General features: G+C 36.7%; 1 protein-coding gene across 10 annotated transcripts in view; it reads left to right on the plus strand.

The window, feature by feature from the left end:
- The window catches only part of DTNA (dystrobrevin, alpha), a 298,087-nt gene that overhangs the window by 234,343 nt on the left and 37,560 nt on the right, over positions 1–26,184 (plus strand). For 3 of the 10 annotated variants that reach the window (XM_012725851.1, XM_012725852.1, XM_004683830.2), the window contains 4 exons: positions 1,973–1,981; positions 4,576–4,659; positions 23,801–23,888; positions 25,523–25,620. In XM_012725851.1, coding sequence (XP_012581305.1) covers positions 1,973–1,981; positions 4,576–4,659; positions 23,801–23,888; positions 25,523–25,620 — 279 coding nt within the window. Of the gene's footprint in view, positions 1–1,972; positions 1,982–4,575; positions 4,660–5,903; positions 6,188–6,258; positions 6,352–10,945; positions 11,024–11,584; positions 11,678–23,800; positions 23,889–25,522; positions 25,621–26,184 lie in introns of those variants that run through there. The other 7 variants (XM_012725853.1, XM_004683831.2, XM_004683828.2 and 4 more) reach the window with 5 other exon arrangements.

The following is a 26,184-nucleotide window of genomic DNA, read 5'->3' on the forward strand; positions in this document are numbered from 1 at the left end:
CAAATCCCAAATATAAAAGTCTGTTTCATTTCTGTGCTGAGGTACTGATCTTAAGATACCAGAAAATCTAAATGTTGTTGTTTAATCATTAACTATTTAACTTTAACAGAATGGCCTATGCAAGGAGAGGTAGAAAGAGGTTGGAGAATTCAACAGAACATCCAAAAATAGACATTTAAAAAGCTTGCCAATTATATGTGAGTTTCTTGAGAAAGGGGTGAGACTTGGGAGCCGTGTTAGCAACCATCACTCCCATACCTCGAAGCTGCATGTCCTGGAACCTCAGCCCTCATCCCTGGGTGGCAGAGACAACAGGGGAGACTTAGGAGAAGAAAACATTTCTTCCTTGATGTTATCATGGACCCAAAAGAAAGATGTTCAGCACCTGTTTCTATGAAAAAATAACAAATATGTAGGCACAGGTCCTTGGAAACTTCTAGGATATTCAGTGTTCCTCCTATAAGCCACCTTTCACTTTGCAGAATTCAGCAAGACCTACTGTTTGTGTGTGTTTGTATGTTTGCATCAAGAAGTGGGCTGGTCAGACCTATAGATTGTAGGAATTCACCAATGCAATGGCGACCCTTCAGGCAGTTGGGACAACATCTGTAAAAGACACTGCAACAGATCTCAGATGCTCATAAAAACTCTGACTGTCCTTGATGGACCTAAGCAAATGCCATAAGCAGTGTGTGCTGTGACAAGTCTCTGAGCTTTGCGTAAATATGACGGGGCTTCATTTGGTGCTTGTGCATGTGTTTTGAGGCTTCACTGCCCTGAGCAAAATGCACTGTCTAGAGACTCCTGTGTTAGCATAGGCTTATTATCCTAAAAATAAATGTAAGCCAATTCTGTATAATACGGGAAAGTTATTTTTGTAAACTTAGAAAAAAAAAACAGGAATAAATAAATCTGAGGAGTGTCCCAAAGGGCTAACTTGTAGCAAGTGACCTCATAGCTGTTCCTATTAAGGGCTCAGCATTCCTGCCCGAAGTCAGAGTCCATCCCTAAGTTAATAATAAATGAGCAAAACTAAGAGAAGTCTTTGCTCTTTGAGTTCACTAAGAACTTTAACTTTCACTAAGAACTTCACCCTGGCACAGCATTCACTCTGAGCTGCCAGGTGGAGACCAGTGTGGCTATCATATCTGTGCAGTGGAGTGAACTCCGGGTGCTGCCTCTGCATTGAGACAGAAGGAGGCGGGGCAGTGTGAAAGGAAAGTCACCATCACATGTAGCCACTTTACAGTCACCCCACAGCACAGGGCCTTGACCCAGTCAGCTCTCAGGGTTGTGCATGTGTGTGAGTGTGGGCATGTGGGTGTGTGATACTGCTCAGTGGCTAATGAGTAAAATTTTTAAACTTAGCTTATGGTGGCGGTATGACCTGATAGGTTAGTCACTGAAGTAAAGATGGCTTCTATGCAATTCGGATTCCATAGAGAATTTCAGGATTTTTATGAATTCCCTAAAATGTCTCTACAAAATGTGCCTTTTTCTCAGAAAAGTTCCACATATTTAAACACTTTCTCAAAATAGGACTTGTATCAAAACACTGACCTATATGCACTGTGTACATATTTTTCCAGGGTAAATGTCTAAATTTTAAAATGAAATTTGTGTAGAATATTAATTATTGAAATAACATGCAAGGGTACTAAGTGTAGAATATCTAGATGTAGAACACGGGAACAGAATATTTTCCTATATTTAACTTTAGTCATTTTTCTATGTGTTTCCTTATTCAACAGCTGTTTGCCGTAAACAAATACCCATGTCTGTCTCTGGCTGGGGATAGCTAAGACTTTTAAATACTATGTTCATTTAGCTATTCTAAATTATCATAGGCACACAAAGGCCACTTACATGGTGACATTTGGGTGTTTTGGCATTTGTTCGCAGCTATTACATTGTTTGTAAATATTGCCATAATTAACAGTCTCTATTCTATTCAATTTTTCGCTGCCTAAAGTGATACTTGGTAAGTAGTTTAGTAGTCGCCAGTGAACGTTAAAGACATAGTCATAATTGCAAATGGTTATGAGATGCACACAAGTGAGTGATATGAGTCTAGTTTAAAACAGATTCTGGGTCCTCCCTGGTGGCACAGAAGGTTAGGATGCAGCACTGCAGGCGAGACACAGCCACTTAAGTGTGAGTTCTATCCCCGGCCCCGGAGGTGACCCACGTGGTGTGGCAGACTTCTCCTGACCCTCCCTCTGCTCCCCTCAGCACTGCACTTCATTGATCTGCCTGTCCTGCTCCCCACTCTGTCTCTGGTGAATCCTCTCACTGCCCCTGCACCTCTGTACCTCAGTTCTATATGCATAAATAAATACATCTTTAAAAAAAAAAAAAAAAAAACAGTTTCTGCCTGGAACTGAACACCTTCAGTTTACAAAAAAAATAATGCCTTCATAAAAACTTGACCTTCTGTGAAGGTCTTGTACAGAAAGGAAATTTTGCACTAGGGCTGTATGAATTTATCTGGCAGAGCTGTTTCTTTTCATTCAAGAAAATATCTCTCAAGTTGCATCATGCTTTATTTGTTAGATTTGATAGCTTGCCATTTGATCATGGAGAAAACAGATCTTCATTCTCTTTGAAAGCCTCATTTGGTACCAAATTTCACTATTCTATGTCTCAAGTTCAACATCAAAATGATGAACCTTAGATGTGAAGCCATAGACTAAGAAACTGTGATATTGGCTCCATAGTGACCAAGTTCAGTGGAGTACATTTTCCAGGCTAGTTAAAAAGCATTCTAAATCAGGCCCTCCCTGGTGGTGTAGCAGGTTAAAGCACAGCACTAAGAAGCTAAAGCACAGCACTAAGAAGCTAAAGTTCGATCCCCGCCTGCGCCAGAGGTGATCCACATGGTGAGGTGGATCTCTCCTGACCCACCTGCTGTTCCCCTCAGCAGTGTACTTTGAATATCTGCCTGTTCTGCTCCCCACTCTGTCTGTGGTGAATCCTCTCACCCTTGTACCCCAGTAGTTCTGTATGCACAAATAAATAAATCATTTTAAAAAAAGAAAAAAGAGCATTCTAAATTAATTATTTTCTCATTTCCTAACAATAAAAAGTAAGAATACAAAAAATAATTAATAGACAAGAGAAAACAACAAACGTTGATCAAATTGATTTTTTTCAACTTTCTGCGAAACTGCAAAAAATAGATTTCACTCGGTATGATATGCCTAACTTTAAAAGTTCACAGAGGATATTTAAATAAAACAGCATCCTTGTAACTGGAAGGTGTTCTGCTCAAGGCAGAATTTATTTAAAAATAATCTTGTGCATCAGCAGTACAACCTAAATAAGAAATGCAAACTATTAAGTCTCCCAAACTTCAATTAATATGTTTAGAAGAAGTGAAATAGTGTGCCTAATGTTTTGACCTCATCCAACAGATGTCTTTTAAAATCTTAAAACACAGATCAGCATTGGGTACCAGAAACCAAAAGTCTTAATGAATTTTTGTGTATAGGGCAGACATTTTAAAACCAGCATAGAATCATGTCCATTCTCATAGTTACACTGGTATGAAATTCTACCTTTTTCACAGATTCTCTTCACTGTAGAATCCAAACCCAACTCTGGTTCTCAAGGTAAAAATTAAACTATGACTAATTTTTCTCTTAATTAAGCCAACACAAGCAGACTTGAAGGGCTCTGCAATAAATACTTGGTCTTCAAAAATGCTATGCTATCAAATTCAAATGAAAAAAATTATAGTGAAAACAAAATTTCCTTATTATTCATCTAAAACTCTAACTCCCATCTCATCATATAAAACTCTACGAAAGATACTCTTTTGTCGTATCTGAACTAAGACATTAGTGATAAAGAACCACAGCATGAACTGAAAATATGTCATCAGGATGACATACCTGATCCAATATTTAGGGTCACAAATAATTCTGAGGAATATTGAACCCTAGTACCTGTTTCTAATCATATAGGGGAATATGAAATTTATAGGATGCCTGGCATATTGTGATGTCAGGCGGACGATCCAGATAACATAAACTCATTTAATCATCTTGGTGCTTAGCTGCATCTTCACTTAGAACAAAGAACAAACAAAACATGCTGTAATTTTGTAACACAGTCCTTGCAGACTGGGTATATTGGAAGAGGGTGTTTGTCATGGGGAAATCAGAGGCAAGTTTTCATAACCTCAGGAATTCTCTTTCCAAGAACATAATGATCCTGACTGTCATCAAGTTTTCAGAGCTTCTCCCATTTGAAGGCAGTTGACCTAAAGCCAAGGTCAAAAACCTTGCTCCATTCAAGTACATGACTCAGGGGGTTGGGGGTGGAAAACAAGATTCTGAGCTCATAGATAAGCAGCTTAGTGGTGTTCAGACAGCTCCCTCTTGATATGCAACTGAGATTCTATATTCGCAATGAAATTTTGAAACATTTAATCATATTAAAAACGCAAAATTTCATATTGATCCTAGGTAAGACAAACTGTGATCTTCCCAGCTCGTTTGTTCGAGGACAATTGCTTTTGACTTGTGAATTTTGCTTGCTTTAACTTTTCTTCCACTCTGTACTTTATTATAGGCCACCCAGACCTGTTACCAGCATGAATGACACCTTATTCTCCCATTCAGTCCCCTCCTCAGGAAGTCCTTTTATTACCCGGAGGTAAGTTACTCTGCTGTTGTAGAAATTTATTTCTTTGGTAATAAACCTTGATTCTCTGGCAAGGAAAATATTCTAGTATAAGCTAAGTGCAGAAGATTATTATTCAGCACTGGATTCTAAATATCTGTAAATGTGAAATGTTTTAATTTTACTACCAACAGATCGTCATTCTCTCTCTGAGAAAGTCACGTCCCTAGCACTTGCAAAGGTCTATTTGAGCCAGGGAATTGGAATTTCAAAATGTGGTGGGGGATTATTGTAGACATCCTGAAATAGCTCATCATCCAAAGCTCCAGGTATTTTTTTATAATCCTTTTTTTGGTACTCTGGAGTTCCTGAGGCTAGTTGCTGAAGACAAAATTTAGAAATGCTTCCACCTAAGTAATTCCATGGATAATAACAAGAAATTTTTGGAAATGTGGATCTGTGCCTCATCTTCTTTTCACAAGATCTGCTTCCATGTGAGCCAAGAACAGGTGAGACAGACCGTTCCCTTGGAGGTGGTGTGACAAATATGTAGGGGTCAAGTGAGGCTCCAGATCATTTGATCAAATATCACAAATAAAGCACAGGAGATTTATTTCATAAATATGTAGAGAAAACTCACAGGAAAGCAGACACAAAGGCAGGGGAAAGTGGAGTGAGTCATTGAAGAGAAAATTTCAAATGCATGTCAGTAGAAAAAATAAAAACCAGCCTCTTGTTTTACAAACATATCCATCTATTTCTGAAGAGTTTCCGAGACAGTTTCACTCAAATATCCTGGTAGTAAGGATTTAAAGACACTAAAACTGAGAACATTCCTGAAGTTTCCCTCCTCAGTTCCTGTATTTGCCCTATCAGCAAGAACCTCACAGGAAAATGTTCCCCCTAAATGTAATTAGCCGAATAAACAGAATGGGGCAAATTGTGCTATTTCTTTCCCATAATTTAAGCCAGGCTATCACATGTGGGCAGGAGGAGGGAAGAACTGCAGAACATTCACAGTGAAACAGTGGGGTTCAGGTACTCAATATGTTTCTTTTGGCATTTCCTTTCAAGTACCACCAGCAAACTCAACCATCTTTTCTAAAACAAAATCATAACCTGTAAAGTCCATAGAGCCGTGCACCTGGACCTCTATGCAGGACAGACCCGCCGTTATAAGAAAGATGTTGTGCTTTTATTGGGAAACTCTGCAGTCTGCAAGTGTCAAGCAGAGACAGACCCCCATCCTTACTGAAGGTCATTTTATATCATTTCAGCTCGGACGGTGCTTATGGTGGATGCGTCTAGATGGATAACATGGCTTCCTCTACTCTAAAATATTCCTATAATACTTTGAACTGTTCTGCTTTCTCCAGGGTGCATGGTACCCATTAACCCAAATTTTATCATTTATCCCTATTTCCCATTTCCAGTCCCTTTGGAATGTTCCTTGTGAACCACAGGCATGTTTAAAGTTTGCAGTTTTTCTGTCTTCACAGAGATTGACCTCTGGTTTCTGTTTTAAGGGTGCTGTTCAATAAAGCTGTGTACAATCAATGTCTTTCCTCTCTGAGTGGGCCTTGCTCTGTCCATGGGAGGTTTTCATGAGGTCTCATTATTTGACTCCCTCAGGTTATGTGAGGAGCTAAGTGCAGTCAGCCCTATGGCTGAAGAGCATTTTCTTATAAAGCTGTGGGTAAATCAGCTTGCCCCAGCACACGGTCAGTATCCAAGCCCAAATCACTAATCCTGGCAGTAGTTCCATATTGGTATGTCTTAGTGGCTATAGCAGTCTTCTAAAATTTTATGAGATTCTGTTGAGAATTTCTAACTTGAACTAGACTTCTAAGCTTACCTCTTTTTTTCCATTTTATTTATTCTATAACCTCATACCAGTATATATGACATGTTATATGTGAAGGGGATCAAGCTATAGCTTCTTCTTTAGATGAGTCTTTGCTCCTCTACCATTTACAAGATCCCAGGTAATGACTTTTTAGACTCTGGAATGGAAGCGCCTTTCAGAGTGACATGGAGCACTAGCTGTGCAAAGATGGGCTCAACTACATCATAATACAGGATGTAAGGGCTTACACCTCTCTGTCACACTGGGCATTAGGAATTTCCCTCTCAGGTAGGGCAGACTGATTCCTATTAAAATAATTATTTCAAACAAAAACCAAACTACTGGTGTTCTTTTCTGTCACTTTATAGTGCTGGTGGTGTCCCATGTCCATATAGAATGGTTGAGGAAACTCACCACACTGAATGAAGGCCTATATGAATAGTCCTATTCTTCCTCAGTTTGGAGCTGAACTAAAGGAATGTGACCCAGAGTTCTGTTCTCATTTCTACCCGACTTTAACAAGCCTTTAGGAAATTGGATAAGTCCAATTAGAAAATCTAAAGCCTTATGAGGCAGAATTAAGAAAGTGGGGAAGGTTACCAAGAGAATATTTTATTTAGCTTGAGTTTTTGTATTGTGATAGAACCTAGAGTGATAAAGCAGAATGAGGATGAATTGAAATTACCATTCCAGAATTCTCACAGCAAACTCCTGACATCATTCACCCAACGTCCTTTACAAGCATACCACTTTGATCTTCAAAAGACACCAGGATATATCTTTGAAGTCTTTTGACATCCTAGTAATCTACCTCACATAAATTTATGTGTAAAACTGGTTCCCATCTGTCGTTACCCTGTTCTTATATCCACTTCTAGCAATCTACTTTTCCTTTACTTAAGAGAGGAAATTCTCAAAGGAGCTGCCCCTTAAATCTTTGAGGTCCTCGTGTGTGTGTGAGTGTGTGTGTGTGCGGGCGTGTGTACATATGTGTATACACTCAAAGCTGGTTAGCAGTTAGGAGCAATAACATAATTCATGGACTAATTAGCCTATTTCATTTTCTCCACCATAACGTTATCCTTAATCATGGATTGTTTTTTCATAGTGCATAACTGTATAGCTTATTTATTTGACTCGATCAATGCTTGAATTAATAAAGCTATCACCAATGGAATAAATGCTCCACGGTCTAGGTATGGCAGGCAGCAACACTGTCTAAGCCTGTCAGTGTTGCAAATATTATTACAAAGACTTACCACAACACAAGGCCCAAAAAGTTTCCTTCCTCTCACCTCCACAGCATCTGCTTCATAGTATCTGCTGTCTTTGTTGGTATCATCTTAATTATCTTGCCAAAACTGTTGCCCAGTTTATATGACAGAGTTAACCAGTCTTTTTCTATGCAAAATAAGTTTCTTTAACATTAACCATCTTCTTCAGTACAGTAAGGGTACTATGAGAGTTTAAATGGATGTATTCCTCTACCTCCATCCATAGTAGAAACACCTCTTAAACGTTTCACAGATAATCTCCTAGATGCAACCTTCAAAAAGTAAGAACTCCCAAAAGGAATCACTTTGACTGTTAATTTGTGGCATCTAACCAGATCTTACCACTCTCCCTAATATTAGAAAATTGCTTATGATACATAGCATTTTGAAAACAGACTAATATGCTAATTCTAATTTACCACAATAACATATGATTACTTGCTGATACTGTATTAGACTCATCACTCACCCCACGTTCCAAATACCAACTCTTCCCTCCAAGCAGTATTTGCATGTTATTTTTGCTGACCAATTGCTTAGTAAATTGATGGATTAGTATTTTCAACCACAGAAAGACTGATTCACTTTGTCTTTTAAAATACCTAGCTTATCTAAACATCCTTTACGTAAAAGCCCAATTTTTTATCTGACAAAATGTTCAAACTAAATGTTAAGCATTTGTACTTTGATAATAAGAAGTGATGTATATACATTCAGTCTCTCCATACTTAATTTTTTCTAAGATTAAAATCCATTCCTGTTCAATCAGAAATACAAATAAACAAACATCATTAAAATGGTGAAATTTTATCAACCACCCTAAAAATTTCTTTTACTCTTTCCATATTTTCTGGATATATTATCTGAAAATTCATAAAATTTGAAATAATCATTGTCTGCAGATAGTTATTTACTCCATTGAACCTCAGAGTTCTACTAATAAGCAAGATTTCTTTAACTTCAACTAAAATGGTCCTCATGTTCAACTTTAACCATTTCCTATGTTAACATATTAGGGCATAATGAAAACTGCAGATACCTCAGTTCTTCACCCTGAGTTTCTTTATTCCCTTACTAGAGTTGCTTTATTTGTTTGTGCCTGCCTTGTACCTCACAGCTTTTCTAGAGGCTCTCTTCTTGATGATGTATGGAGGAAAGCACTGTAAATGTACTGAATCAAAATGACCTAAGAATTATTTCTAATTTTCCAACTGATACACTAATTAATAGCTTAATGTTCTATGGTTTTTATGCTGATTTGCATGTGGGACATATTTTGTGTTTCAGGTCTAAGATATTGAAAACTTGAAAATGAAAGGGAAGGAAAGAGTATTTTTCAAGAAATTATCTTTTTGACAAACTGACTTGTGGGTTCATTTTTATTTATTTAAATTCATTTGATGACCTTTTAACCAGGCTATTCAGATACTATGAAAAGCAAAATTTCATTCATATTGATAGTTACTTAAAGAGGGAGAGAAATTTTTAAGACCTTCCTCACAAGCCCAAATAGAATACACATTCTTCAGTTACTTAAGAATCAATAAGCTGAAAATACCTGTTCTTAATTTGCATTATACAAATTACATTTTCCATCTAATCACTATAATAACTTCTACGTACATAATTTTCTTATGTAGTATCATTGCCCTATGAAAATTACCCAAGACTTTTATTTAAATTCTTTTTTATGATCAATATAAGAAAAAAATCTTTGACCAGAGATAAAATAGAAATACAACATAATCAAAAGTGATTTTTAAAATAGTGTATTTCAGATTTGAGAAACTCCAATCTGAAAAACTCCAGGATGTATTTATGTGTGGTTTTATTACCTTAGTATTTACCCACAAATGATTTACTTGAGCAAAAGTACTGGAATCTTTAGAAGTAAAGGGTGACTTTAAATAAATAAATATGAAATATTTTGCAATTATTCTAATCTTCCAGAACTCATTGTGTCATTGTGTATGTGAAACTTTTTGGAAGAAAGTCATTTATCTTTATGTATGTTATTTTCCAGAAATCTAATAATGAATAGTTAAAAAAAAATAAGATATTTTTAGGGAAAAGAAAACAGAATCTAAAGGAATATTTCTACCTTTTTTCTTTTAGCAGTACATGAAACTTCAAAATTTACCTGTCATAAACTTCAAGTCTGATTATGAAAATAAGTATGCAAAGAATGTACTTTTACATTAGCAAGGGGCTGATTTTAAAGAATAGCAACAATAGGAAAAATATATATGGATATATACAATCTGGGGGACAGTAGCCTTATTTCTCCTTGGAACTCAGATTAGGAGATTTTTGATAAGGATGAAGGGGAGCTTAAATACTATATAATGCCCACTTTCAGTGGTTAAAAGGAAGAATGCATTTTGATTTGAAGACAAGGGCTATTAAAGGAGAAACTTTAAAGCTGAGTTATAAGAAAGTCATATTGCTTCTAACGTGTTCACATGCTGAAAATTTCTTGATAAGGTTCCAGTGTGTCTGATCCCAAAGCCCACAGTGAATTGGAAATATCACCTAAGTTCTCTTGGTAAACACCAAGCTACAACATGAAAGTTTAAAAATCAGAGGTATCTATATGATGGCGTGAAATTAGTACATTACTTTAAAAATAGCATAATAAATTGCATATTATCACTATCTTCACACCAATTTTAAGAGAGCCTTCTTCAAGCTCCTTGGGAATCACACAAGAAATTGCAGTGGGAGGTACTCATAGAAAAGACTGTATAAACCTAAATTTTAAGCAAAACCTGCCTCCTGGTCAAGTCTTCAAGTTCTTAATCCATTTCATTTAGAATTTCATTTAGAAAAAGGAGTTTTTTGTTTGTTTGTTTGTTTGTTTGTTTGTTTTTTAATCCTTGTTTCTATCATGCACTTGACTTCTTCTATACATGGCCATATTTTTGGCTTTCCAAAAACAAGTGATAAAGAGAAGAATTTAAGGTCAGTTCTATAAGTACAGAAACTATGTGAACAGTGAGTATCAAAGTCAGAAATCCTCCTGATTCCCAGCCAGGTTTCTCTGTCTACTTCAATTCTGTGGAAATCTGAAAACATCTTGAACATTTCAAAATAAGAGAACCACCTTGGATCTAGACTTGGGAGTTTCTGTTGCCAGTTGCTATTCTTGAATGCATTGCCGTGTTTACCCTCTTCTTGGCTTTCCCATCTTATTAACTAGCTCTCCTCCCAAGGACAATGATGTAGAGCAGAACAAGCTGCTGGCTAGGGCAGCTCCAGCTTTTCTGAAGGGCAAAGGGTAAGTTAAAGTCAGAGTGTATTGGAGCCCCTAATTAACTTAACTAAAAGTGGAAATTTCTTTTGTCAAACATGCTTGTGTTTGAAAGGCCATCTTTGATTTCATAAAAGCAGCTGTACTATAACCCCATTAACCGCACAAAATAGTCATTTTGAGTAGACACATCTGTGTTTTGACTCACTTTCCCTGATTTCCTTTTCTTGTTTTGAAATGACTGAGTCTCAGGTTTGATTTTCAAAGAATGCTTACTCTTTGCCTGCAACTCACTTTCCCGTGTTTACTGTCCAGATGAATGTCTTGACCACAGTGGTTTGAAGAATGCAAATCTGTTATCCTGAGTTACCTAACTGGAAAGCTTTTTTTTTTTAAGTTAATGAAATGAAATTGTAAATTTCATCGCTTGGATTTTGCGTGTGTTTTTCATAGATTATCACTTCTTTTTCTTTACTTGCTTGGTTTTCTAAATTTGCTTTTCCTGTCACAAACTCACTCCTCCGCACTCTGTTTATTTCTCTCTACCTCTCCTAACAACATCCTTTCTTTCCTCCTGCCCTGTTTCAGGATACAATACAGCCTGAATGTGGCAGACAGGCTAGCTGATGAACATGTTCTCATCGGGTTGTATGTCAACATGCTCCGGAACAACCCCTCATGGTTAGTGCAGGTTTGGCTGCTCGACTGACTTTAGAGAGAATAATCTGATCTCTTGATAAGCAGTCTCAGCAAGAAACAGTCACTGAATGCCAGAGGCTCCCTGGCACTTCTAACTGACTCAATTAAAAAGTCATGTAATGTTAGTTTAGCTATTTCCTGTGAGTAGATGCCAGAATCCAAATCCTTGTTCATATACTGGCTAAAGGAAATCCTTGGCAAATGGGCACCAGGCTAAATGTTTCATGCAGATGGATGCAGGATTCTGGATCTCACCAGTCAATTCTGTTACATGTGCCATGCAAAATTACACCACAGACTACCCATGGATGTCTTTAGTAATTAGGAGAACAATGTTCCATTCACTTAAGGTAGAAATGGAAAGGAGGCAAAATGATGGAATGGGAACATATCTTGCAAATCATTTCCTTTACAATGAAAACAATGGGAGAAATTGTCCATTAACTCTTCTCTGACTTACAAATGCTTCCAAGTAGCCATCCTGCTAAGCCTGCTTTCAAGTCCCAAAATACACAGAGCTTATTTTCAGATGTGTTAAATGTGTGAATTCAGGTAGCCCTATTAAGAAAAGGCATTCATAAAAGTTTTCCTATTTTAATTGTGACATAAGTGTTTCCTCCACTTGGTTAAAGTTACTTATTTTGAATAATAAAAGTGCATTTGCAAATTTTTTGGAAGAATTGAACAGACCTCATATTTATCATTTCAGCCTATTTTTGACATAAGCTAGATAACAAAGCTTTACAAACATGTATAGCAAATCAATTCATTTGAAATATTTCAGTATGCTTCAAAGTTCTAATTTCTCTGAAGTAAGAACCCATGAATTTTTGCAGATATTGTGACAGTAGGTTAAATTTCCTTAAAGTACGTGGTTCCTATATGCTGCTATTTCACAGAAAGCATCCCTACACGTTCATTGCCCTCAACACTTCATTTCTAAAACTCTCTTACTTTAACTGCTCCCAACGTTCCTTCCTATTCTCATTTCTGATGCCTTAGAACATGAGATTATTTTAGGCTACCCACTGATAAATACATATTTGTTTTAAGAACGATATATTTCTGTAATATGTACATTTCAATATATATAACCAGTATGCTAGCTTCATTTTACACTATATCATATTCTTTCAGGAAATAATAATGCACCCCTCAGCTAAGCTAATCTCTTTGTTCAAATTTCCCTAGGTTGTAGATCAAACAGTCACTCTTCTTTCTCACAGCTCAGCCTCTCAAAACCACAAGTGGAAAGAGTGATTGCTTTAATCTTACTCCCAATGAGTTTGCTTGTCCAGCGTTAGATGGTAGCTGAACTAACTAAATACTGAATTACCAAAAAGAATTGTATCAGTAATCTTCAAAGAGCAGTCGATAAAAATTCAATCATGTCTGAAGGCAATGATGTGATTTTACTCCCATGTCCTCCTGCCATATTCTGACTACACTGAGGTTATTTCTACCACCCTTCTTTGACCTTTTCTTAATTAAAGTTGCAACAAAGAAATCTCCAAAGAGGAAAGCTCAGAGTCTGTGACTACCAGTCACACTTCCTACTCCAATGATTAATCATATTGACTTAAGGGTCACTTAAGACCATAAAACCATCTCAGCAGAGACACCTTACATCTACTTGATGAAAGCTAGAATTGATTTGTATTTTGAAAACAAAGCAGAATTTAAGACTGATCAATGAAGCAGGCTCTTTTTTAATAGCAGCTGCCCTCCCTACTTCTTATAGTTGTTGTTTTTTTTTTTCCATTTCCTAAAAAATTCTAACTTTTCTCTTGAATTTCTCATTTTCCTTCCCTTTGTTTGATGTTTGATTAGATCCCAGCAATTCCCTGCTTCTGCCAGCATTCTGTAACTAAGCAGCAATCGCAACCTTCTTTACCATTGTAGCTACAGTGCTTTACCATCATTCATCTGTGGTAGCCTATGTAAGGATAATAAGCACAAGGGCTCCCATTTGTGAAGGCACTCGACTAAGCATTTTTTAAAACTTTTTTTACAGTTTCTCCCGTCCTTACAGTAAACCTACAGAGCAAAATTTATCTCCATTTTACAAATAAATAAAGGTCACATACTAGCAAGGGCTTGTACATACAAGGGATCATATGATGATCCCTCAATCACATACCTACCTAACAGTGGAGCAGGGATTTTAAAAATTACCCACTTGATCCCAAGCTCATGACAACTTTGTACATTACCTCTTGCAAAACCTACAAAAATAGAAGTACACCATCCATAAGGCTTTTCTGGATACTCCTCCACACTGTATCCAATTTGTATTACTAAAAAATTCACTTTCACAGATATTATGAGCACATGCTTCTACTGAAAATGGTGGCTGGTAAGTTATTTATGTACTTAGTTTTATGCATTGTGATTTTTCGTTGTGTGTGTGTGTGTGTGTGTGTGTGTATAAAGATTTGTTTGTTTATACATACAGAACTGGGGTACAGGCCAGAGGTGTGGGGGTGAGAGGATTCACCAGAGACAGAAAGGGGCTCAAAACAGGCAGATGTACTGAGGGAAGCAGTGGGTGGGTCAGGAGAGGTCTGCCACACCAGGGTCACCTCCCTGGCCAGGGATTGAACTTGTGCTGCAGTAGCTGTGGTAGCTTCACAGTGCTGTGATATACCCCATTTTACCACCAGGGAGGGCCCCAAGTGGTTTGTCATTTTGATTGCAAGTTCAACAGGGCAAAAATTTTGTCTTTGGTCTGTTGCAGTTCATCATGGCAGCCAGAATATGAATAATAAAATGTATACTTATGTCGCAGCTCAAAAATTACAGCACTCTTTCCCATGCAGTATATAATTTAGTCATTGAAGTCCTATGAGTTTCAATAGTGTTATTTCAATTACAGTAAAAGAAAATGCTAGTTTCCAGACATTTACTGACTTACTCAAGGTCACATATTAGCAAGGGCTTGCACATACAAGCCCTCTGATTCTACATCGCATCTATATTCTAACTCACTCCTCATTTTCCCTATCTGTGTTTATGAAATGGTTTACAAATAGAAACCTAATAACTGTTCATGGTTAAAAACTTTATCTTGGTTATTATTGATAATGTTCTTGATTCACTCTGTGTTTGGACCTTTCACCCTATATGAAGTACTTAACACAATGGGAAACTCGTGTGTAAATAGTCTGCCACTAAATTTAAAAAACAAAACAAAAAAAAAACAAACAAAAAAAACACTATTTGTCATTACCAGTTCTGAGGTCAAATATGCCAAATAAATAAACTGTAACTCAAGGGAGAATTCCTTCTGTCTCCCTAATTCAGTGAAACTATAATAGTTTTCAAGCACCTTCTCTAGTAGGAAGGAGGATTCTCAAAATGTAATGCAAGGAGGGCTTTTCTGCCTCCCCTAAAACTTATCCTGTGCCTGGGCTTGCTAGAGATTTCTAAGGATGGACTGTGGCCCGGAGACCAAAGAATCGGAAGCCAGCCCAGCATTCCTAACCCTATACATAATTATAGCCTTGATCTTTACCATTAAGGAGTTTCTGGCATATTTCTCTCAACTCTGAGAAGGCCCCTGGGTAAGGAAGGAGGGGAAAGGGATACAGTTAAACTCCGCAGTCTCTATTTGATGTCATTATCAAATTGGTGTCACTTCCATTCCTGACCTTAATATATCTAAGGTAAAATGTGTTCTATTTCTGTTGTTTCTCCAGTACAAGAAATTGTACACTTGGGTTTTTTGGTTTGTTTTTGAATTTGTTTTTGTTTTTATTTTTTATTTTCTAGATTTTTACATCATTTTGCATTTTTGTACAATGTGTGCCTTCTCATCCTGGTTACAGTTCCCATAAAATTCACACCACCAATGCCCCCAGGCACCATCACCATAGTCCCTGTGCTCTTCCCTGTTTTGATCTTACTCTCCCCCCAACCCCCACAGGATGTCTCTGGCTTACAGTTTCCTATTGACTTTAATATGTATTATAATTATTCTTTTTTCCCCCTGATCCCTTATTTGGATCATGATCATTGAGATAAGCCAAAAAGAAAAGAGAAATACTATATGATCTCACTCGTAGGAAGAATGTAGAAATTGTACATTTGATGCCTATTTCTGGGCTTCATATACAAGGTCTACATTTTTATTGGCTTGCATGCTTTAAAGACTTTAACAGATCCCTGTTGCAATTAGTGTATAACCCAGACCCTCACCATGACCTACAATCCAGTGCATGACCTTGACCCTGCTACCCCTCTCAGCCCCAGGTCCTATAGGATCCTCCCACCCGATCACAATGCTTTTCACAACAACTTTCAGATCAATTTCTGAAAACAATTCCTCACATTGACTCAAGGCCATGCTAATTCTTCCTACATTTAGAACATTATTTTCCTTTTTACCCTGCTCTCTCCTTCTACACAAACACGGGCTATTTCTCTGACCTCCAATCTCATATTAAAGTCCTCTCACCCATCAGGTGGGTTTTATTGATCTTGGCCATGGTTTACTATTTATTTCCCTCTCATCATAACTACAATCTTTGATCAGTGGGTGGTTTACTCACTTCCCCTCTGTGAGCAGGGACCCCTTCTGACTAAGTCATGCCCACATCTCTGGTACCTAATGCAGTGCCAGACCCACAGTAGGCACCCAACATACATCTGCTACTGTAAACGATCGGCAGTGTTGTCATTACAGAATTTCTTCTCACCCTACATAAATTGAGAGTTCTCAGAAAACTTTTTTATTGGTAAAGTAGATATTTTTATTATCAAAAAATCACCTATTATAAATTCGCCTTTAAGTTGAACATATAGCATGGCAGAAAAATCAAAGATAAGTTGTGTTTTAAGCTTGACAGAGAGAGAGGTAGATAAAGTATCCGCTACTCACTGATACAGGTAAAACAACTGAGAAGAGGCAAAAAGAACCTAAAAGTGATATTGAACAAGAATATAAAAAAGATTTTTAGTGGCCTTTGATCTCTTCCACTTTGTATTAGTTTGATAGGGCAACAGTTAAAAAAAAAAAATTTGGGCCCTCCCTGATGGCTCAGCAGGTTAAAGCACAGCACTAAGAAGCTAAAGCCACTTCAGCATGAGTTTGATCCCACCCCCAAGGTGACCCACATGGCGTGGCAGACCTCTCCTGATCCTCCTGCTGCTCCCCTCATCAGTGTACTTCATCAGTCATCCTGTTCTGCTCCCCACTCTGTCTCTGGTGAATCCTTTCACCGGCCCTGCACCTCTAGCCTGTACCCCAGTTCTGTATGCATAATTTTTTTTTTAATTCCACATGCTTGAACAATAGAAATGTATCTTCTCACAGGTATGGAAGCCTGAAATCCAAAAAGAAGCACCGCAGGATAGATTTCCCTAGGCTCTCCCTCCTGTCCAGCAGCATGGCCCTTTCTCTGTCCACATACACACCTACTTTCTTCCTCTTCCTACAAGAACACCATCCTATTGAACTAGGGACTCCACTGTTGAACCTTGTTTATCCTAATTATATCTTTAAAAATCCACATACAGTCACTCACGTTCAAAGATCCAAGGGATTAGAGCTTCAACACATGAATTTGGAAGGTCAGAAAATACAGTCTGTACCACACTTTCACACTGAATCTATTGAATTGCATGCCTTTACTATTGTTTACTATTGTTAATGTTTCATCCAAAATTCAATTAAGCTTTTTCATTAAATGTTGATTTTGAAAATCTAAGTTTATTTTACATGGAAGTTTAGCGCTGAAAGAGAAAACAGAATAACCTACTGATAGTGTCATTTTTATGAGTTTTTATTTCCATGCTACACTGCTGCTTTTCTTCAGTAAGATCTCTAGGAGCTTTGATTCAAAGAAAGAAATTTCCTTAGAATCTTAGAATTAGAACATAGAAATGTCTCACCACCAGTACACATATCTGCATTGGCTGTGTGTACCCACAGGGGTTTTCTCAGCGTAACCAAATAAATTTGAAGATAAGTTCATTTCCCTGTCATGAATTCTAATACATTTTCAGTTTCCATGGGAAATAAGTGACAATACCAATCTGATGAGATTATAGATGTAAATTAGCTAGCACAGTACGAACCATACGGGAATGCTCAAAATAGTTTCTCACTTAATTTTGAATAGGACTGAAGGCTTATAATAAGTTAGATTTTTAAATCCCACTTTATAAAACTTGCCCATCATAATATGGTAGACATAAATTGATAGCTAATAAACATTCATCGTATTATTGAACGGGTGAATTTCAGAGTGTGCTTACTTCAAATATGCTAAAATAAAGAATTCAGAGTGAAATTTGGTGTTATACAATGCTTAATACATTGTACAAAAAGGATATTTTGATTAAAAAATCACGGCAGCATGCAGTTTTCAGTGTCGTAAGTGAGAGGAATATTCCAAAAGTCCTACCTCATCTAAACTACAGCTTGATACCCCTCCCAACAAATCATGAGATGGGTACCACATCATCTCTATTTTATAGAAGAAAATTGAGGCCTAGGGAGGTTAAACTTGAGGCCCAGAGTCACAAAGCTAGTGAAAGGGCTGGTTTCTGAATCCAGAAGTGATTCAGCCCAAATTCTCACAAATTCTCACCCTTTTTTTTTTTATAATATCCCTACTTGTTTCTCACCACTAAGAGTATGCACTTCTTTGGAGTGGGAGCTCACCTCTTGCAGACCCCATCTGGTTTCCTAACCTTTACGCCAATAACAATAACAAAATATCAATTAAAAGAGAATGTGTGGGCCCTCCCTGGTGGCACAACGGGCTAAAGCACAGCACTAAGAAGCTAAAGCCACTTCAGCATGAGTTTGATCCCTGCCCCCAAGGTGATCCACATGGCGTGGCAGACCTCCCCTGGCCCACCGCCTCTCCCCTCAGCAGTGTACTTCATTGATCTGCCTGTTCTGCTCCCCGCTCTGTCTCTCGTGAAGCCTCTCACCACCCCTGAGCCTCTGGCCTGTATTCCAGTTCTGTATGCACAAATAAGTAAATCTTTAAAAAAGAAAAAGAGAGAGAGAGAGAATGTAACAGAGTTGGTGGTGAAGAAGACCTGATGTTGGTTAATATAAAGAAGTGTCATGATATTATAGATGTGACACTAACACCGATACAAAGCGCGTAAGGATTCTATGTGGTCATAGAATGTATCCTGATTTTAATATAAAGAAGTGTCATGATATTATAGATGTGACACTAACCGATACAAAGCACTTTAATTCCTCCAAATGTCAGTTTTTCACAGTTTGATTTTAGATGGCATGGCAGGCATCATAGAATATCATATCATCTATATTCTTCTGATTGTCTCAGTATTAAGGAGGTATGCATAGCCAAAGGAATCGAAAACTAGGCCAAAGACCAGGACATTATCAGCCTAAGAAAACTGGACTGTATTAATTTTATTGACCAATTAATTCTTAGGTCGCTGTTATTGTCTTCTAAGCTTTGTGCTGTACACTTTAAATGCAATAGTGAAATGGTTGAACCATTTACCTTCAATGAAGTTTCAGGTTAATGAAGGATAAAGATAAGTGAAAAGGGCAATTAAAATACAAAGGAATAACAGCAGTAATAAAGCCAGTCCAGTGCCGGCTGCTGCAGCAGCAAATAGGAGGAGCAATAAACCCTAATGGACTTCAGTGTGCTAATTTAGGGGTGGCTGGGCTACTGGAGTAACGGGGAAAGAATGAAGCTATCTCTTATAGGACCTTATTAAGTCTTATTTTGAAGTCTCAAAAATGAGAAACTGTTGAAGGATTTTATGCATAAGAATGCTACATCCACTGTCATTTTTTTTATATTGTTTTAAAGATTTATTTATCTATGCATACAGAACTGGGGTACAGGCCAGAGGTGCAGGGCCGGTGAGAGGATTCACCAGAAACAGAGTGGGGAGCAGAACAGGCAGACTGATGAAGTACACTGCTGAGAGGAGCAGTGGGCAGGTCAGGAGAGGTCTGCTGCGACATGTGGATCACCTTTGGGGCAGGCAGGGATCTAAATCATGTGGAAGTCACTTTAGAGTCTTAGCACTGTACTTTAACCTAATGCACCACCAGGGGTTCGTCAGTGATCATTTTTAAATATCACTACCTACAGGGAATAAAATGAAGTAAAAGGAAAAGTAAGTCTAAAACCAGAGCAGCCTATTGAGAAAGCTTTATTCTAATTCAAGATGAGATGAAGGTGGCCTCAGGTATGTCACTATCTGGTGTGGACGAATGTGAGAGTTTGTAGAAAGTACAATGTGCGGCCTTGGAGACTATTTTATGTAGTGTTAAATTCAGGGATTCCATAAAATAGTTTGAAGACTTGCTTATAAAGAAGCCATTGTTATGCTAAGCTTTATTAGTATCACTGTCTTGGAAGAGTTCCATTTCATAATTTCCTATTTTTTCCTATCAAACCAGTCATTAAAGAGCCAAGAGTTAAAATGTTGGTAGTTAGTTTATTTCCCTCCTCATTTTTTAGTTCCATAAAACCACATCTTGGGCCCTCAACATATCAACCCTTTACACTGAGACTCTCTTCTGCTCATTGACTCCTAACCACCTAAACAAGTCTCTAGCATTTTTATTTTATTACATTTTTGTTTAATCAACTGCGAAAGAGAGAAAATAACCTCATAAATTAATCCTCTGCTTATTGTTAACTCATAATGCCTTCTCAGGTAGTAATCTTTCTATTAGTTATTTTAGGACTTGAGGCCCAAGGCCCTTAAAAATTAATCTCTAGTGATAAAATTCACCTTTTATACCAATGGAAAAAAATATTAAGGAAAAAATACAAGTATCTATGGTGTCCTTTGGGTCACGTTATTATTTGGTTGACTGTTGCAGTCAACAATCAGAACAAGCCTGCAGGGAAACCAGAGAAATGTGAACAAATCTTGAGTTCCCAGAAATCTTTGCTAAAACAATTTAAAAAGCCCTAGATTAGCTGGGGCCTTTTGAGTTCCCTAGAATGTCATTTTGAAATCACTAGTAACAGACACTGGCCATACATTCAAGGTAGAAAATGGAAATCTTTCAAATAATAGACTTCCCTGCCATTAAACACAGTGTACACAGGAGTCACTTTTTAATGCATCATGGGCTTGTATCACTATTCCTGATTATGAAGTTCTGAAATGAATAGCAGGAATGGAGGCAGTGTTTGAATCAATAATTCTTTAATGATTTAGGGATTATTGGCCATTCATTTTCAACTATTTATAATTGAAGTCTTGAAGTAATGGAATTTATCAGAGGGCTGCCTCATTCAACCTTGTGTAATTTGAACATACTGAAGTGGCATGTGAGGACTCATAAATCGTTTATGTGCACAAAGGGGTAATATATCTCTCCACCCCTCATTCACTCAGTTCTGGGAGGAAAGCATGGAAGTATAAGTTATAGCTTACTACACAGACTCCCATAACTTCACATCTTACATTTTCAAAAGGCCTTCTTTTTAAATATAACCTTCATGTTATTTATACTTGTTGGTTATTCATGGTAAAAGGCACTTTTATCATGAGGCTTTTATCAAGGTTTTTTTATTATTTGTTAAAACACGCACAAATGTATTTTATAAAGTCACTTTCTAGAAGTCAAAGAGATCATAATTTGGAGTAAAGAGTTTTGGAGTAAAGGGTCCTGTTGTCTACATACTTTGTGCTGGATTAGGTATATGGGCTCATATACCAGCCAGAGTGATAAAAATAAAAATCAAATTAAGTTGTCTCTTTGAGGGATAGTCTTATGTTTAAAGAAAAGACACTATAACTTTCTTAATGAAGCTATAGTAAGAAATTCAGTTATTATTTTTAACCACTGAGAAGTGCAGACATTGTGTTATAAAAACAAAATAGCTGCTTCAAAGCATCAGTTTTCCAAACCTAACTCTGCTTTTTCTGTTAGAATTATTTTATTATTCCAAGTCTTTTGTATATTGATTGAAATTAGAATCCATTAGGATTGATACTGCACATTTATGAGCCTTGAATCTTAGAATGTTCTGTTTTAAGGGCATGTTTGTAAAATACCATACATGATATCTGGCTATCAGTTAAATGCTCATGAAAAATTATTCTCTTACATGGTTTATATTTGGGGTTTATTTCATGTGCTTAGAGTTTCCTTGTATTTCCAAGATTCTAAGTCCTTGGCCCAGCTATATCAACATATATAGCAAATTTGTTAGACATGCACATTCTAAGGTCCCAAACTCTCTCCCCCAGTACAGAATTAGAAACCACATTTTCACAAGATCCTTAAGTTATACATATATACACTCAATTTTGATATGTCCTGCCTGCACTGGACAGGTAGATGTTGGATGGTAGGTGAAATAAGAATAATTAATTAATCTAAAGAGCTTACTTTAGAGGCAAAATGATAACGTTATAATAACATTTTGAGTAGAGAATGTATCTCAGTAATCATAGTGTTTTGATTCCTTTTACAAGCACTATCTCATTTAGGCAAAAGGAAAGAGAAGAATTTTCTTAGGATAGACAAATGACAGAAGGAGAATAGAGACATTCCGAAATATTACAGGTAATTATAGCCTAGAGAAAAGAAATAAATATAGAGTAGAAATATTGAGAATAAGAACAAATATAATACTAGAGCAGGGATAAGAGAGACAGGGTTCTTCAGAATGAATAGAAAAATATGTTACAGTAATGGATTCAGCCAACCCGGGAAGAACTATTTGGAAGTGACTTAATTAGTATACAAGAGCTCATAATGATTTTTACTCATTTTCCTCACTTTAGAATAAAGTTTAAAAGACTATATACATGTATACTTTAAATGTAAGTATATATATATAAATTATATAAATGCATGTTACTTTATGTAAATCCAAGTATATGCAATTAATTATTGTTACAACCCTATTATTGGCATAGAGGTGTATGATCTTGGTTACATTTTTATTTTAAGGAATAGGTTCAAATATAAGAATCATTGGAGAATATAAGCTATTTGAGGATGGCAGGAGCTAGTGTGTGATCTTTATTCTGACCTGATATCATAATAACTGATGAACCATATAGTGACCAACCAGGCTATTAACAGGGTTAGTGTTACTGGTATGTTTCATAGAATTTTTTAATGGCACCCAAAACTTAATCTTGGAAAAAGGAGTTTAGAGAATGAAGTTTTTTGAACTTGTTTTTTGCACAAGTTCTTAGGGACATAAATCATCCTTGTTCAGTGTGAACAATTTCTATAATGTATAGGAGACACTAAACAACTTCTATTAATTTTACTGGAATTCACTAGAGCTCCATTTTTTTTTTAAAGTAAATGTAAAATGGCAAGTTGCCTGGGTAACAATATCATAAATGAGAATTCTATTCATTATCTCATGTTGCAAACAAATTATCCAAAATCCAGGTTTGCCTTAGCTTGATACCTCCAGCACAAGAAGTTGTGTGAAGTTGCAATCAAGCCTTCAGCCAGGCTGTGCTCTGAATACCCTGTCCATGGCGACGCGTTCACAAGGCTATTGACTGGCTCCAGTTCCTTATCACATGGACTTTCCACAAAGCTGCCTTATGACATAGCAGCCAGCTTCCCCCAGAGCAAGCAATCTTTTTATAGTCAAATCTTAAAGATGCCATTCCCTCACTTCTGCCATATGCTATTCATTAGAAGTAAGTCCACACCATACTAAAACCAATGTGAATACAAGTGTGAATGCCAAGAGGTGGAGATAACTACCGATTGACACAATTGGGTTTTATATTCTCCTTATTTCCTTATGTTCTAACATGTTTATTTAAATGTGCATTATTTGTGTGTAAGGCAATAAAAATATTAAAGACAATAAAATTAAATTAAAAGAAAATATTATTTTATCTAAAATACTCATTTCTCTTTGGAACTATCTTAGTTAAACAATTGAATTCACTGACTAAAAGACATTAATGTCCTTCCTGGACAATATTAGACCATGTCATGAATCCAAGTCTGAGATCGTTAACCTACAGAGCTTTGAATAGCTTTGAAATTTGGGCACTGAAACTGAATAGCAAAACCCCCTGGTGGTAGTATGAATGTCAGTCTTTCTGAGCTGCCTGTCACTCTCCCTCCTGTTCTGTTCTTAACAGTATGCTTGAGAGTTCAAACCGGCTTGATGAAGAGCACAGGCTGATCGCCAGATATGCAGCAAGACTGGCAGCGGAATCCTCTTCTTCTGTGAGTAGTTTGCCCTCGAGAGGATGTTGTGTTCATTACATCACCTTATAGATTGTGTCACCTATAGTGGGCGCTACAAAAGCAGAGCTGAAGAGCTGGCTAGCGGCACACCCACAAAACCTAAAACAATTTGGCATCCACTGCTTCCATTTTTGCACTTTTCAGCTCTCATTATTGTGTGGCATAAATCATAGTTCTATACCACATTGCTGAACCAGTTTAACATCTGAATTCTCCATTTGGTTCCCAGTCAATTAATAGAAAGAGCAAAATAATGACAGACCCACAAATGACTCGGTTGAGTTTCTACTTTTATCACCATGTAAATATACACAAGAAAGAGAAAGCTATGTAATGAAATCAGAAGAAAAACATGGAACGGGGGTCAAAACTATTATATGCCAGACATACATAACACTAGAAAGCCAGTTAGGATATAAAGTATAGGAACTCAAAATTTTTTATTAGCATCACAATTCATTTCTTTTTAAAAAAAGTACTAATTTAAAGTGATAGAAAGGCTTTATGAAATCCACTTCTACCTGTTTTATTTAATCTCTCCTCCAACCAGGTTTCTAGACCTAAGAAGCTAGTTGAGCTTTTTCACATCCTTGGATTTAGGCAGCCAGAGCCATTTTTCAAAGTTCGGCATTTTTTAGTAGAAAATTTCATTGTGTTTTTTTTAATTTGTTTTAAAAAATAATAATAATAAAATTTGACATCAAGGAATTTCTATAATGTGCTGCACAGGGTAGTACACATAATCTAACCCAGTGTTTATAAAGCAAATTAGCTCTTGGCTAAATATACTTCCCAGTGTACGCAGATACCCATACAAATGTGGTATATAGTGCTCTATATACATATAAGTATTTGTGAATGCATTAATATGTATTTATCTAGTCAGAAACTATTGCACATATATTTATATAATTTGTTGAGTTAACTTGCATGTATAAAATTCTGTAAGAATGGAGAAAGCTGTCGCCACATATACAGCAGTCGTTAGAGTTGGTAGAATGATGCTGGTATGAACATAATGAGTTATCGGAAAAGTCATGACTTTTTTTTTCTTTGAAAAACAAAAAAAAATGCATCATGGCTTTTCTGACAACCCAATAATTGATAGATTGAGGGAGGGAGGGAGAGAAAGAGAGCCATTTGTGTAAATTTACATATATGACTGAAGAAATTCTAATGTTTACCAAAAGAAAGCTACATTAACTATGACTTTAAATTGTACAATAATTGAACAATAATGCTAGATTAAGTTGTCTCCGTTGTATAGTATTTTTTGAGCTTATTCTATTGAGAGAATAGTTGCGATGGGAACAGAATGGCCAGAATTATTAAATAGTGCCCCCCACAAACCTCAAGTAAGAAAGCTAAGAAAACATTTTCCCTGTGTTTTGTGTATTTTCCTGTATAGAACTCTGTTCTGCTTTCCCATATGGAATGTACTCCAGACCCATGGGAAAGTTAGTTCCTAGTAGAGTAATGAGGATTTCATTTTATGTGTGTGTGTTTTGAATCACACAGTTTCTTCTTCTTTTGACTGTGCAGCTCACAATTCCCGTCTTCTCAAACATATTCTCAATGCCAATATTGAATTGTGTAAAACCCATCTTTTGCAGCAGCCAACTCAGCAGAGAACTGCTCCTGACATCTCCTTCACCATTGATGCAAATAAGCAGCAAAGGCAGTTGATTGCAGAACTAGAAAACAAGAACAGGTAAAACTTTTTAGACATATGGGCTTTTTGACAAAAGAATGTATTTGTTAATAACCCATGGCGATGCTTTAAAATGTTCAGGTTTTTCAATTTGTATGTATAGATAAGGAAAGTCATCTAAAGACAGTGATATTGACTTCTAACAAACTAATCTTTAGAGTTTACATCTTCAGAGCTTCATAAGAAAACTATATATTTGTCTCACTTTTAACCTTCAGGAGGAGTTTGGGATCTTTGTTTCACACCTGTAGAATTTGACCTTACAATGTGGAGATAAATGGTCAGCATATTATTTTAAGTTCCACAGAAAAAAATAAAAAGCAGATACAAACAGTATATTTCTCTTGGTGAAAAGTTTTAGGTTTAAATAGCCTTTTAGATCAGGCTTTTACCAATAAGACTCTACCAATTAGGATGGTGACACCATGACTTAATGGCCTTTGAAATTATGCTTCAACTCTGACCCCCAGAGATATTTGCTATCTGTGATCCCTCTCAATTTACCAAGGGATAGGAAACAAAGAATAGACAGGGATGAGTAGAAGCATGGTGAAGAATTAGACA

Source organism: Condylura cristata, unplaced genomic scaffold, assembly GCF_000260355.1.
Source record: "Condylura cristata isolate star-nosed mole 26May11 unplaced genomic scaffold, ConCri1.0 scaffold00016, whole genome shotgun sequence".
Taxonomy (NCBI): Eukaryota; Metazoa; Chordata; class Mammalia; order Eulipotyphla; family Talpidae; genus Condylura; species Condylura cristata.